Source organism: Hippocampus guttulatus, chromosome 10, assembly GCF_054856545.1.
Source record: "Hippocampus guttulatus isolate MCC_2025c chromosome 10, RoL_Hgut_1.0, whole genome shotgun sequence".
In the NCBI taxonomy this organism is placed as follows: Eukaryota; Metazoa; Chordata; class Actinopteri; order Syngnathiformes; family Syngnathidae; genus Hippocampus; species Hippocampus guttulatus.
The window spans coordinates 14,383,958-14,400,045 of NC_141270.1; the positions used below are offsets into that span (position 1 = coordinate 14,383,958).

The window sequence follows — 16,088 nt, forward strand, 5'->3', positions numbered from 1 at the left end:
TGCGGCAACTGGAATGGATGATTTTATGGTTTCAAATGTAGAACGTAGGAGGAGGCACATCAGTCCTGCGCGTGCTGGCGACAGACTGGGACACGGGTCCCAACGCCATGCTGTTTTATTACATCACCGCGGGAAACCAAGACTTGACCTTCCGCATGGATCGCATGACGGGAGAGATGGTGACACGGCCCGCCCCTCCCGATCGAGAGCGTCAGCAGGAGTACACACTCATTGTGACCGTGGAGGATGATGGCACACCTCCTTTGTCGGTAAGGATGACAAACACACAAATGAAGTGGCACCTTCATGTTCGACTGCAATGCACAAACTTTGATTTTGGTGACTTGCAAAACAAAAATCCCCATGAGATCAATTATAATTTTTAGACTTCCTAGAGTCCAAACTGCCACCATTACAAAACGTATAAAAGTAGCATATAATGGAAATGTACTTTTTAATTGCTTCAATACAAATAGTTGGGTCTCTCGAGTGCCTGCCCAACCATCAAGTGTGAAATTAAACAACCGAGTTAGCTGCCTGTTTGTATGAATTTTACGAAGTGTCATCATAATTTAGTTCTTAACATGAACTGTCACACAGGTTTACAATTAAATCAAGTAACATTTTTTCGACCAAGATTGAGTGATTTCACCCATCCCCAAAAAGTGCAGTACAAAAACAAAACCGTTCTAAACATTACATCACATGACTTTTGACCTTCACCTCCAACAACACCATCATTCTGGATTCCTGCTGAAATCAGGTGAAGTGCTTTTCTGTCATCTTAATGAACAATAACTAAAGAGGCAACAGACATCAGGTCAAGTTGATGACAAAAATATTTCAATTAAAGCATATTTTTCATTGCAGTTATAACCTTTGAACTTTATGGTTAGCACTTTACTGGAAATGCAGATTTGCTTATTTGTATGTACTTTATGCTTAGAGAAGGTATATAATTGGTCCAAAATAGCAAAGGGACTGTGTATGTCCCATTTTGTTTATATGTAAGGGTACATGCAAGTGCTCGGCCTATGTGAATGCTTTCCCAAAAGAGCCCACTGTTCCAAGAAACAGCAATCGTAAAACTAGACCAGGGATGATGGGCAACTTTATGCAAACGAACTGTCAATGGTTATTGTGAAGTGAAAAAACAAAAAACAAAATTGGATGTTTGTGTACTTTTGCCCTTTTCGGCTGCTCTTTGCATCATGCTGCAAAGAGACAGAACACAATGCTTAACCCTTTCCATCATAAGGTTGTTAATCATTAGCATTTAAGTGTGTTTGTTACCCGTAGTTCATTGAATGTCTGTCTTCATGAATTTCAGTTGGACGTTGTTAACATGGCATTAATATGAAGTCGTGACTGTAACTTATGTACGGTACGAAAAAGTAACATGCCGGTGACTTCCATTGAATCTCTCCTCGTCCATGTTGAGTCACCATTAACTTGAGCAACTCTAAAATGTCACACATTGGGTCATGACTGACAGGATCTCTATGTTCTTTTACTTCAAGGTAGAAGTTTTGCACTTTTTTTTCCTGCCACTGTACGGTGGAATCTATTTTCCTCAAGTGTCATCCCATTTTACCACCACTCTTTTGGCCAATTCAGGCTTTACAATCACGGTTGCCTTCATTGATAAGAGCGACAGATGCAGCACGAAAGACAATTAGAATTTAGATCGCATATCCTTCACAGTAGACTAAAATGAGAAGTTGCTGACAGCACAGGAAACACCTTCACCAAGAAAGCCACAAGCCCCGTTTACAAAAAGAGGAAGAAAAAATGTTGCTTTTCCAGCTCAAAATGCTCTGCAATATTGAAGAACTTTGTGCTGAATGTTATTTTGTTTTGTTTTCTTCTGAGGTGATTTCTGACCATGTTACCATATATGCAGTGGATGACTTTTAACCAAACAGTAAGTGTCGGTGCTCCAAACTTAAGCATAACAATAGGACTTTTCTTAGTGCAAGTAAATTAAAAAGACAGAAGGTTATGGTGGAACAGCTCCATTTTTATTTATGTTTTTATTATTAAAGCTTCAATCTGTATGATTTAAGGACAATATACAGAACAATATGTTTTCATTCACACTGAGGCAAATTTGCATAACATCTTTGCGGCCACATAAATCTCCAAGACAATAAAATACACACACAATACCGTACAGTATTTACAGAATACCCTGTTCTCAGAACTTGCAGGAAAATATCCATTGAGCACTTGCTGTACACTCCAAGTGAGAAAGCAACTCTTTCTCACAGTCACAAAGCTACATTTTCTATCTGCTGTCATTCAACCACACTTAACTCCGATATTCACGTTATTTTCAAACAATTCAATGCGGAAATTCCAACATAAAAAAAAGAAAAAAAATCAAATCCACCACCAGACAAACTGTACAAAGACAGCAGTGATTAAATGTGTTATATTGTTGTTTTTTTTAATAAGGCAACTGGGCTGGTTATCAAACTTTACATGATTTTTGATTGTACTCAGACCATTGCAGGATAAGGATGTGCTGAAATGTGAATGTGGATCTATCCCACGGAAAATTGTCGACTATTGAGGCTAAGAAGGAATGTGGATTTGGAGCGGAGCTGAAAGTGAACTGATGTAGCACAGTAAAAAGCAACTGAGACCACTGAGTTTTTTTCACTTTCACATCTACAGGTCAGCTCACCTGATCGGGAGCAAAGGAAACAAGAACTGTACTTCCCTTGGCCAATGCAAGTTTTGTTATTACTGTACTCATTTCGAGAAATACGGCAGGTTTGCTACCTCAGTTAAGAGATATGGTTTCTTGAGTGTAATCTTTCAACCTGATCTGCATGGAAGATTATTTTCAACCATTCAATTTGAGAATACATCCACACACAAAAAAAGCTTGTGACGTCTGGACATGCACCCTGGTGTAGCTGTGATAACAACTAACGTTTGTGCATCTGGTGTCGTATCAGTTTCCACCAATGCTTCATTCCAACCAGCCTAAGATGTAGCCTGTCCCTTTCCCAAAGTTAGCCGAGATAGGTTCGCTACTGAAAACCATTCATGTCATGGATGGACTAAACTTTTAAATGAAAGCCTGGCTAGTAATCTTGAAAAAAAAAAAGTCAACCCAAATAAGACCAAACAATACATTTTGTGTGACCTGATATCCTTCTAGCACAGAAACCTTGCACAAAGCCTTCAACTCCACCGTTTCAAACAGTGGAACCCATCCGCAGCAGTAGTCAGTGTTTAGATGGGATACGCCCACATACGTACCCTCGACCCTGCCACAGCAAAAGAGTTCCCAATCACAGCTTACTTCTTTCTAGCCTCCAGCTTTTGCAGGTGCAGGAAGGAGTGTTTGAGATCAAAATGCAGTCAATCCGTTACCTCCTACAGACCAAACACAGTGCACAGATGAGATTCCCAGCAGAGGTAATTGTGAGAAAGACCGAGGGAAACGTTGCTCTGGAGGCACAGAGGAGAAAACAAAAAAGTCGCAAAGCTGTTTCCAGGTCAGCAGTTATAGCGAGGAGGGAGTCTCATCCCTCTTTAAAGCAGGAGGATGTCTGGAGACTCAGGGATGGTGTCTGTAATAGAGAGGAAAAAAAGCAGGCCAAGAAGAGCAGAGAACAGAGACATTACACAGGTAATCCTCACAGGCTTTCTCTAGATTTAACAAAATTCAATTTAAGCGTAGTTTGAAATAAACATGGACCGAACAAAATTCCCAAATGGCCTGGACTCGTAATCATTTTTAGCCAATTTGAATTTGTCAGCCTATTACATATTTATTTATTTTTTTTGTTTAATACACGCTTGAAGTGTAACTGACATTACGACAGCTGTAATCACAATGAGCCGGAGCCCAGCATTCTAGATTACTTCTCGATCACATGGCATTGAGTTGCATTTGTTGTTGTTGTTGTTTTTCCCTCATTCAGATTTTTGCAGTGCATGGGTGATAGTTTGAGACTCCCAATTTAAACTTACATTCAAATTCAAGCATATTTCTAACTTGACACTGTTAAAATCCCATCGCAGGTATAACAAATGCATGTGTCACGTCTCTGTGCTAAAATGGGAATAACACTGTTGGTAGGACAAAGAAAAAGAATGGTAATATTTTGGTGGATTCAACGCACAACTGCTCAATATCTTACTAATCATAATCTAGAAGCCCTTCAAAACACCTTGAAAAGTTCTAAAGTCTGAGTTGCAACTTTTCACCATATAAGGAACTAGCTTCTTGGTAGGTTCCTCTCAGCAGGCCAAAAAAGATGAGGAAGAAAGCTGAAGTGTGGCTTTTAATCACACTAAACAAAAACTGTGACACGAAATTGGGTTGTGTGATTTGCGTCATAGAAGAATATGTTGAAGAATCTGACTGCTGGCAGGGAAAATCCAAATTGACAAAAGTGCAAGTACTTTACTTTTGTTAATTTGACTGCTTGTGGTGTGTGTGTGTGTGTGTGTGTGTGTGTGTGTGTGGGTGGGTGTGTGTGTTTTTCCCTCAGATAGCGAAGTGAGTGAATCTGTACTATAATGTCAATAGATGAAAGAGGAAATAAAAGATAAGACTGCTGAGTTGGAAAATGAAGTTTTTAAAAAAGCAAAGAGTGTAGTTTTCAGCTATGTGGGGGGAGAATGACTGAACTTGTTAGTCCCATCTGTCGCAAGCCATCTCATTCGAATGAGAACACGCAATTTTACACAAGCATCCGCCAACATTTCCAGCAAATGTGGGATGTTTCAACACTCTCACACCATGGTTACACTGCTATTGCGTCAGTCTGTTATCATTCAAATTTTGAAACACATATTTCAAGTCTTTCCTTTGTACTTCTGAAATAGGAGTTAGCTTCCAAGAGCAGTAAAGGTTCACGAGAAATACGATCATTTGAATGTGCCACTGAAAGTACAGTCACCGAAGTTCCATTGTACTGATGTCTTAATACTGATGAGCGATGTCAGAAGGCAGCGGCGTGCATCAGTGCCGCAGCCCACAGCAGTCAAATTAACTTCCTTGCTCAATGGCAGTTACTCTGTCAAGCGGACCCATTTTTGTCTTCAACCTAGGAACCCTCCAACGCCTCCAAACCAACAGCATTGAAGACAAGTTTTATTTTATGGATTTATTTTTTTGTTGGTCTTGCAGCCTGAGTTTTGGGCTGTTGTTTGGCCAGGATAAAACTGTGTATACTTACTCTAAATAGAAATGCCAGTGTCTTACCTTCTATTGGGAAGAAAACGTCCCCATGTGCAGAAGGAGTCATGGGGGTTCCTGGGTCAGATAACAGACGGCGGCCAGTCCCCGAGGACTGCCTTGTCATAATTTGAGCAACGGTCTTCACTCGGGGTGATTCTCGACGAAACACTGGGTTCTCATGGCCGTGAGCTTCACTGAAGACAAAACAAGAAAGAAGTTTGGGAGTATGACGCTTTTTCATGTTTCTTATAACTGGTGTTCTTTGCTAATCATTAAATGACTTTGGTAAGCCTCAAAACACAGTCGGGGAGTAACCAGTCATATCAAACAACAAAGCGCATGACGAGTGTAGCGGTTAAGCAATTCTTCCCAAAATATGTTTTTCTAATCAGTAGTATTGTTAATAATAAACTCTATGCTGCATAATTGCTGTCCAAAAGGATCTACAGATGAACTAAATTTGGCAGTGATTCGGGACAAACAATCCATGTGGAAGACATTTAAAAGACCAGATGTGTTCCGAAACACGTCCTGTCATAACAGCTGCCAAGCAGACTGTGGGAAAACATACCTGTCCATCCTCACCAGCTCTTGTGCACCTGGGACAGAGGAAATAGGTTATTGTGTATGAAGCGAAACAAAGCCGAACCGCATACGAAGTGTGCGAACAAGTTTCCCTCTGTGTACAGTTGATTCAACTCTCAAACAGGAAATGGGTTTTCAGACAAAGCAGGAGGAAAATATTGAGGGCAATTGACATTTGAAGTGGAACTGTTTGTGCTTCACTCAGCCTCATTTGGGCTGAAAGTGGACCGGCTTTCCTATTTTTTTGATAGTGAGATTTTAAAGCTGCAATGCTGTTGTAGACCGCTGCAAACTCTGACCACAATAACGTATCTTGCTAATTTAACGTTACTCACAGTTTCATTCAAAACTAAACATTACATTTGTCAAGAATTTCTTTATTTAATATTTGTTTTGCTGTACTTCCACTGAGTGCTATTATATTGTGCAGGTCTACCTCACGAAATGTCCCGTTAGCGTGGCATACTGTATCTGCAATACATACGTCTGTTCGAATGGTTGTTCTGTCTCTGCCTGTAGACAAGGAGCAGAATAATGGGCAGCGAAAGCAGAGCCAAAATGCAGGCTGCTATGGCCACAGCCACTGGTACAGCCCCTGAAGATGGAGCAGAAACGGTGCCAGTTCCAGTAAATGCTAAACAGAATAATTCACAAGTTATGTTGAGGTGATGACAAACCTCCGGGTAATGCAGTCTCTAAGATGGAACATTGTTGAGATCCATTTGTTCCTGTAAAGGATAAATAGGATTTTCAGATCCATATTATTTCAAGGATCATTTGCTGTAGTTTGTACTCTGTCGCTGTCTACTGACAAAACGGATAAAATCAAAAATCTTGATTCTAAACTTCAGGTTCTGCATTGGACAGTGAGGGCACTGTGCTATACTGACACCTTTGACTAATTAACATCAGGATCGCACTCATGTCTTACTTACGTGGTGTCACGTGGAGTATAACATGACTGTGGGAACTCTGCACAAGGCTGGTATGTTTATGGTCTTGCTGAAAGTCCAGGACCATACAGCAATACCGCCCCTGGTCGGCGATGGTCACATTCTGCAGAACCATCCAGAGGTTGTTTTTCGAATATCCAAATTTGAACCCTGGTGGCAAGCTGTGGTTTCCATGCGGATGACCGTAGGTCATGTGTCGTGGGCCTAAACGTCCCGTGCAGTGTTTGTTGCTGTGCGGCGTGAAAAGCCAGGCGTGTTTTAGGACGTCAGAGGGAGCCAAAGGAAGGCCTGTCTGAGCACAGTCGGGCGCAAAAGTTGCCCCTTCCGGACAGGTCCAGAAAATGTGAGCGGTAGAAATGCTCAGTGGGGAAAGGGAATGGGATGTGTTCCCGGTCACTACAAAGAAGAAAAACATGAAATACATGAATACATTATGCACCATTAGTCATTTCAGCTGCTGCTTATTTCAATGTAAAAAAATGTCTTCAATTCCATTTACGGTTCCTCCTAGAATTAAATTAACAATTCAAATGTCAAAGGCGGGGTTTGTATCCTGTGGACATTATCGCATGCCTGAGAGCCTCAACTCGGAGCACAATTCCCCAATGAGGAGGCAAGATGAGAACTGCTAATTTTATGCCAGTAAAAGAGACTTTTCGTGGATTGACACACAACATGAAATACAGCAAAACTTGTAACATTAAAGAAAGCAACAATGGACTGGTTAGTATTATCAGTCAAAACAGAAACATTTACCATGCAAACACAATACTAACGACCAGTCCCTTGGGCATGACAGTTCATACCAAGTACAACAACAGACTGTCCTATTTCAGTGCATTACAAACTTCCTGGTTTTTGTGAGTATTTGGCCTGAGCAGCATACAGCTTCCTCCTCTGTAAACTTGTGTTTGGAGCACTTTAAATGAATATACATAGTATCTGGAAGATTCAAATTGCCAGGTCAACAAAAAAAACTATTTCATGCACAGTAATCTAAATGAATTAAACAGAAAATCAAAATATGGCTTTACTCTGACGAAAGCATGCCTTTTAAAATTTGTTTGGGTGACCCCATGACAAAAACAAAAAACACCTCGGTCATTTGATGGGAAATCAAATTTCCTTTGCATGCATACGGTCCGATCGGCTGGGAATCGTACTGGGCTTTCTTTACATTCTACAGTCTCAGTCTTGAGCCAAACGTCAGTTCAGAAGTTGGCATGCTTCCATCTCAAAAGGCAATAGATTCTTGCGCCGTTTTACTCTGCAGTTGCATTGCACTGCCACTTATAACTGTATGGTCCAATGCATGGGGGTCAGATTCTGCTGCATTTGTTGCACATGAAGACATTAGCTTGTATCCTTGTGGATGCAGGTTGCAATCTGATGTCTACGTGAAGTTTGCGTCTTTCCCATTTGGCCTTTTCCAAAGAAGTCAGCATTAAAAAGTACAGTGAACGCCGGAAGATTAGTGGTTCGGCATTTTTAAATGCGTCTGTTTACAAATGTTTGCGAGGGGGTAACCTGTTGGTGTCAAAGAAGTATGTTTAAATTAGTTGAAGAGTTTTATTCCGATAGAAGTAATGCTTTTCGGCCATTTTGTGGCATGTATAAGCAACTACAAACCTTTTTGGGGGATAGGAGGGGGCGTAAATTACTCGTGGATTTTTGGCTTCAAGGCAGGGCTCGCTTCGTATTCCCGCGAATGGCAAGGTTCACTCCCTGTACATGCGTGGCAGATCAACGTCCAATGATGACCAGGGAAGCGACTAACTTTAATGCCAACTGAAGGAGGAGCATATTACCACTTAAGGTCACAGAGGTGGTGTAATTCGTCCAAAATTATAACGATCGGCAAGGTTGTAAACTAATAAAAAGAGGATTATTCACTTGACTAATGACTGCATGTAATTACTGAATGACACGCATGACTCCAACACTCCCGGAAACACTACGTTTGGGTTTGGCCTAAAAGTAGCAGTCATCTATGCACAGGCTGTGGTTTAAAGGCATAGCTCGAGCCGACGCTGACTGCTATCGTTTAGTTTGTCCTCACACCCAAGGCATGAGTCTGGTATTGAGGGAATGCACGAGAATGAGTTGCTCTTTGCCTTGTGGCATGTGTGGTTTTTTACAAAACTTGACTTCTGACTTGACATCTGGAAGTGCTCGTGTTTGGCCTCTGGCGGTGTTGACGAGAGAAAACTGAGTTCTGTCATCCAAAGCAAGCATTTCTTTCCTGACAGTTGCGTTCAGCGTGGAATGTGCGTGTGTCATATGTGGTTATAGTTGAGGGTACATTTCACGAGAAGTGATTGACTCCACTTCATCTGTTTTCAAGCCAGTGCCATGTGTGGTTTATGTGTATTATCATTTTCTAAACACTGGGCTATTTTTGACTGAAATAAAGCTAGGGCGGGATTGAATTCTGGTCTCTCCTACAACCACAGCTGATGACGGCAGTGTGGTAAACAGTCACTGTAGTCAAAAAGCAGACTGAGATTGTTGTGCGTCTGCAAGTCCGCTAGATTCTCAGAAACCAAAAACACACATGAGGTTCTTCTTTGTACTGTAGAGTTTTAACCACATCCTGTTATTCGGTGCAGCACAGGAGTCTTCATATAGATTAAGCTAATGTTTAATGTGTGTGCTAAATCAGTCACACTTCAGGGCCACGGCAAAAGATATCTTCAAGGAGACATCGATCCATTTTCTTTCCCACTTGTTGTCATTAGGCTGAGTTGAAGCCTACCTCAGCTGACATTGTGCGAGAGACAGGTTGGACTCTGGACATGTCACCAAACAATCAAGTGCCGCTTCTGAAGCCAATGCCAATCTGTGCTCCTAATACTGCAGCTCTGCTTAGTTTTGGTGTGAAGATCCATCCATCCATCCATTTTCCGAACCGCTTGATCCTCACTAGGGTCGCGGGGGGTGCTGGAGCCTATCCCAGCCATCTCCGGGCAGTAGGCGGGGGACACCCTGAATCAGTTGCCAGCCAATCGCAGGGCACACAGAGACGAACAACCATCCACGCCCACACTCACACCTAGGGACAATTTAGAGCGTCCAATCAGCCTGACATGCATGTTTTTGGAATGTGGGAGGAAACCGGAGCACCCGGAGAAAACCCACGCAGGCCCGGGGAGAACATGCAAACTCCACACAGGGAGGACGGAGCTGGAATCGAACCCGGTACCTCTGCACTGTGAAGCCGACGTGCTAACCACTGGACTATGGTGTGAAGATAATGGTGTCTTTTTTTTTCACTTGAAAAAGTCGGGTCTTCTCCGACCCAGCTGTCAAATCATGGGCAGAGAAAGTCGTTGCGCGGGAGGCTTTCTGTAAATTTGCCCAATTGTTACGTTAGCAGTGACTGGTTCAATTCTGTTGCCATAGTGACTCAATTTGTCAAAACACGACAAACCTATCCAGAGCCTCCCACATTTTTTTAAATGACCAATGATTTTGGTTGTTGGTGTTTGCGATTTCTAACTGGAAAAAGAGTCATCGGTTTGCTGATTGCATATTTTTGTATTCTGAATAAAACTTGGAATGTTTTCTGTGGTTTTATCTGGGGGGTGGGGGCATTACTTTGAGCAATATTGTGGCAATGTTGATAACTGTGAAAATTTTGGTAATTATGACATGAGAGCTTGTTAGCTGGGGACATAAACCTTCCGTTTTCTATCTATCCATTTGTGTCTCTGTTTCAAGTAAATCTGTGAATGGGCTGAATTAAACATGGCTACGGTAAGGCAGTGTATGAGTGTGTGCCATTAGAATTCTGTGCAAATAAAGCAATAAGTATGCATACTCGGTGTATATTATTGCAGGGGTGCTGTGGGTATTTTCGACATGGGTGTGTCAGTATTTGAGGAGTGGACATCCTTCCTGAATTGTCCTGCCACACAAATAAGACCCCCTTCTCCTCCTCACCCCTCCCACCCGTCTTCTTGCTACTAACAACGAATATACATAGGAATAAGCTGCTTGTTTTTTTTTTTTGGAGGACATGTTAAACTGGTTGCACGCAAACCCAGGTGTTTTCTATCTGCTGATGAGCACAAAGTCACTTGTTGGAAGCACTGGTCTGGAAAAAGAAAAGTCCATAGAGAGCAATCCCAGTGTATTCAAAACCCGACACTTTCACCCTGCTATCCAATTGCAAAATGATTTTTGGGTGAGCTAGAACAAAAATGAAGAAGCGTACAAGGTTTTGTTTTGACCCGTTTTTTTTTGTACTGAGAAAGACAGTGTGGGCTCTTTCGTTGGTTTCAACTCTGCTCCACTGCATAGCATAGTTTTGATAAGCTGGGCATATTTGCATGTGGTATGACGATGAACTCTGCACCATCCATTGTGCGCTGGAGGCAATAGGAAGACCGCGGAGGGCTGATTATCCTGAATCTTGCCCCCGTGGCTGTTCCTGCCACTATGGAGGGACAATAGGAGGGGAAGCCCTTGTCCACTCTGGTTTCACACCCACCCTGCCTTCCTCTCTGGCTCCTTTTTGACATCTCTTCCATGCTCTCTGTTGTAAATCACGTTAAATGTACATACTGTAACTGTTGTAAACTTTGAGATGATTGTAAGGCAAAACTTTAGAATCGCCATCAGGACCATCATACTGTATGTTCAACTGAATTTGACCACAACACATAGTGTCTAATGTCATACTATAGGTGTGGTCTGTGGTGGGTGGTGTTTACCCGAGTATCAATCAAACAGGGGTTAGGGATATGTTAGGCCTTTTTTTTTTTTTTTGGAACGCTTTTTGTTACAATATTAGTTTCCCCTGGTCTCAGGACACTGAAGAGTCCCTCAGGGTGCAGAAACAGTCCTCCTTTTGTCATATGTCTCAATGCCACCTGTTCTAAAACACATTACATCTGACAGCTTTCTTTTTGACAACAAAGCCTCCTTCCCGTACTCTTGTTTATTTCTACGAAGCCCTCCAAAATTACTTAGGACATTGATGTGTTCATTTCAGTTTCTACAAAAGAGGTCCTGCTCCAACACAAGTGACCAACTGGTAGATCTGGTATCATTTGACTCATGAGAATTCACGACCTGTTTGCTCAAGTGCCTCCCCAGGCGCACACCCCCTTTCACACCTCCTACAAATGCAAATGCATTACAGACAATTAAGAGTTAATGAAGCCAGCAGCAGGAACCCAGAATATCCCTTCAACACACAGTTTCTGCTGAAGCCACTGGGAGAAGCAAAAACAAAGATAAAGCAAAGAAAGTCTTATCATTTTTACTGCTCAGAATGCTGAAAATGTAGGTGGTATTTCAGCCAATAATGTCTCGTATTCAAGGTCCAATTAACTTGGCTTGGCGGATTTATAACTACACAAAAGCCTAGATTTCACGCTTCCTCTTTTTATAACCACCACTTTGAAAGCATTTTACAACGTTTTACCTGCAGCTACCATTTTGAAACATGCCGAGGCTGTTTCCCACACAAGCAGTTTGAAGTTAAAATAGAGCTGCAATTAATAATTATTTTATTAATCAATAATTCTTTTTTTCTATGAATGAATCTGATAAAAACATTTGTTTTAACTTCCATCCCACCATTAATAAAAAACACACAGACACACATATCTCTCTCTCTCTCTCTATATATATATATATATATATATATATATATAATGTCGGGAATGTTATTTGTTTGTTATCAAAACAGAGTCGTGAATTTCCTTCCATGAGTTCACCACACGGTGGCAAGTGCTTTAAATGAAAAGCTAATCGGTCTAATTTCATGGAGTGATCTGTTACTGATGCAGAAGTGAAATTCCAAGCATCTGGACAACTTTGAGTTAATCAATGTCTCTAAATAATTCAGTTTTTATTAATTTTCTGATGGATTGGTTGTCGATTAATCAATTAACTGTTGCACATTTAGTTTAAATACTACTCAGAAGAGTTCCATTTCTTCTGTTTGATGTGCGGGTTGTACTGTACATTACATTGTTGTTGGTAGTGAAAGTCAAGGTTTTGTCATTGGTGGTCAATGTTGTATCCTTGATACTAAGGAAAATAACCACGGAGAGATTTTGCAGCAGAGCAGAGGCCTGTTGGATGGTATTCACTCCCATAGCCTTAACAAGTAAGATACCCTAAAAAATGACAACAAAGGGCGTCTTCTCACTACTCACATCCTGTCTTCCAGAGTAGAAAAACTCCCCAAGACCACATCCTGTTGATGAGACTGACCCAGGAAACCATTTTCAATCACTGCCACCTAATATTGACTTATTCAGTACAGAGGATCGATTGGATTACATGCGCGGTGCTAGCAAGGACGGAGGAGGGAGCAGACATGGTCACATCCTGTCTGCTGCTCATCTGCCATTTTTGACTATCACTGTGCTGCACAGGGAGCAAAGTGTTTTTTTCTCGACTTGGAGACACTGATTATATTTTTCTTTCAGCCTATGGTTTGTGGAGAACGCAATTACTGACAGTGGTACTAACAGCTGTTTGGGCTCAAAGGAAGGAAAACCTCCAGACAAATAAGACGTAACAAGGCTTTGAGCAGGAGGAGGAGGACACCCTTGAGACACTTTCTAAATTCGCCTCGATAATTTCAACAGTATGCATGCATACCAACCATTTTCTTATATTCTTATATTCATTCAAATAATCTACTAAAGTTTATGTCAATGAGATAATGCTTAACGTCCAAAGTGGTCAGTAAGGTGCCTGAAGCCAACAGCTGTCCCCTCTCTTTATAAAACAGTCAGCTGCTTAAGCTTGCAATGGCAAACAAAGTCCTTGACAAGGACACACATTTAAGTGAAGTATTAGGCCAACATAATAGCAAATCGTTGTGTTCAGCAAGGAAGGAGGTTACTACTATGTACTGTGCAGTTTAAGACCAGATTTCTTTCACAAAGATGCTTTAACACTACACATCTGTCGACAAGACGTTCCCAACACTACATCTCGTGCAAATAGAATGAGAAACATTCCAAAAGTGTCTTTTAAACAATTACATTATGTTGTCTACTTTAGTTGAGGGTTTGTAAAGCTTGTGACCGCTGTGTTCTCTGTTACTTATTTTCTCTCTGTCACCTCGACTCGGAATCTTTAATGGGGAGAATTGTTATATCTGAACAGTAAGTCATTAGGAAATACAAGGTATTAATTATTTTTTTTTAAAGCTCAACTTGAATAAATAATCAATTGGCGCAACCGGCATAAATTGCATGACACACACAGTATTAAGGTAAAACATGTCACGCATCTCACCAAGTTAAGTTTATTAGTACGGTGCCTCCCTCGCTCTACATCCCCCAGATCACATTATGCTTGATAAAAAATATATTTTAAAAAACGCACAGAAAAGCGTTAATGTGGTTAAACATGATGTCAAAGTCTATGTCGATGTTTTTGTCGTAAAAGTTCGCTGTGACAATGGGCAACAAGCTGACACACGCCCGCTCAGTCATACAATCATCAACTCACCTCCACTTGTGGACATCACAAGGCAACAGCACCAAAACAACATCGTTTTACTCCCAAGTAATCCGGACTCCATGCTCACATGTGTGGGCCTTACAAAGCCCGTTCTCTCAAACTATTTTGACGAGGATTCTACTAGAGCAGAACTAGAACTTCACTGGAATTACAATGAGAGGGCTGATCATCGGCGCTCCAACTCTTGCGTATGTCGCTTCTGAGGTTGGAAAGTTTGTGCCACTCTCAAGTCACGTGACGTTTATAGCGTTTACATAGGCACCGCCCACTCCACCCGCTTGCTTGAACAAGCGAAACTCCCAACACTATTTTACCAAAATATTTTAGATAATTTATATTTTAATGTTTTAAAACATGCCAAAAGGATAACTCATTGTAGCTTTGGGATAAAAGCAATTGTCACTTACTGAGGTGTTGGCTTGAGCTACGAATACAACTGGAATTTTGAGTATCAAAAGATTTGTTTCATTTTTTTTATTAGGAGGGTCTGGAAGTGATTATCACATCTGTCTCATAGTCGAGAGATCATTAGTTGAAAACTCAAATTGCTGTGAATGTGTGTGAATGGCTGTTTGTCTGATGTGCTGGCTGGCAACAAGTTCAGGGGGCTCTTCAAATTCTCATTTTTATCGAGGAAATTTCCTTTCGTATCCTATCCGAGTAACATGACCCAGAAATTATTGGAGCATAGGACTATTCCAATCCTACAAATGTTTTGGAAAGGTATTTGCATCTGTTGCTTCTGACCAAAATGATATTCACCACAATTCTTTATGGCAGCAACATTTAAAGCAAAAGGACACTGATGTAGTTGACATTATGCGCGGGCGCTTCAGTTTAATGCTCAAGACTAAAAAAAATGTTTTGGGGAAAAAAAATAGCAATAAAAAATTTTTGGGGGTCACATATTCAACTAAGGAAGGCCAATAAATATATGTTCAAAGCAAAAGGAAATGTGTGCTTCCATAAAAATAGAAGTAAAATTATAAAGGCCTTTCCAATATTTATTAACGAACGGACGGCTCCGAAATCAATAAAAAAAATCATAATCAGTGACAAAAACAACAATTAGTATCTGTTTCATTGGAATAAAAATGAGTATAACTTAATTTTTGTGCCAGTGCAAGTCTTGTGTAGCGTATTTGGGGCCGTGTTGCGCCTGCCCGGCGCACCGAGTTGCTTCGCCCCCGACTCATCAGACATCAGAAGGTCTGCACTTGCCACATCATCATTTTTCTGCCAGGGCAATGGTTTAATTCAGGGTGTTTGTGACTTTGGTAGACTTGCTATGCCTCACTGGGTGTTTCTGGCTCACCCCCTGGCTCGTCAGCCAATTTGGTTATAAAAAGTAGATTAGAATTTACACTCACAAAACAATCAAAAAAAAAAACAGATCCAACTCATAGTGCAGGAGGTCTTATCTGATTTTTATTTATTTGATCAAGGTGCACGCAGACAAATTCAGCGCTCCGCAAATATGTGTGGTGGGCGTCATGGAAGTGCATTCATAAATATTACACCAGTGTGGGACAATCCATCTGAATCATTGTCGAAATCAGCTCATTGAACGAATTATAATCATGATCAGGGCGGCACATTGGTCAACTGATTTCTCTGCAAATGAGGGCATGCCACTAGGATTGACCAGGGAAAGGCAAGGCAAAGTAGTTTTATTTATATCGCGTATTTCACACACCAGGCAACACAATGTGCTTCACACAAGCAAATACACACCAACAAGCTTTTAAAAACACAGCAGTGAACCACATTCAAAAGCAAAGCAGAGAAAACAAAAGTAACTTGCAAAAATTACTAGAATGTAGGTTGACAGCATTGAAAGACATTAAAAA

The 16,088-nt window shown here is 41.1% G+C and overlaps 2 protein-coding genes across 3 annotated transcripts in view; one reads left to right on the forward strand and one right to left on the reverse strand.

Annotated features, from left to right (window-relative positions):
* Positions 1-16,088, forward strand: part of cdh23 (cadherin-related 23) — a 150,053-nt gene that overhangs the window by 112,882 nt on the left and 21,083 nt on the right. For both annotated transcript variants that reach the window (XM_086121828.1, XM_086121827.1), the window contains one exon: positions 42-269. In XM_086121828.1, coding sequence (XP_085977954.1) covers positions 42-269 — 228 coding nt within the window. The remainder of the gene's footprint in view (positions 1-41; positions 270-16,088) is intronic.
* vsir (V-set immunoregulatory receptor) lies at positions 2,000-14,438 on the reverse strand. The gene is made up of 7 exons (XM_086122511.1): positions 14,227-14,438; positions 6,727-7,140; positions 6,469-6,519; positions 6,276-6,386; positions 5,778-5,805; positions 5,231-5,400; positions 2,000-3,587 (listed from the first exon to the last, which is right to left on the reverse strand). The coding sequence occupies exons 1-7, from the start codon at positions 14,297-14,299 to the stop codon at positions 3,550-3,552; spliced, it is 885 nt and encodes a 294-aa protein (XP_085978637.1). The 5' UTR covers positions 14,300-14,438; the 3' UTR covers positions 2,000-3,549.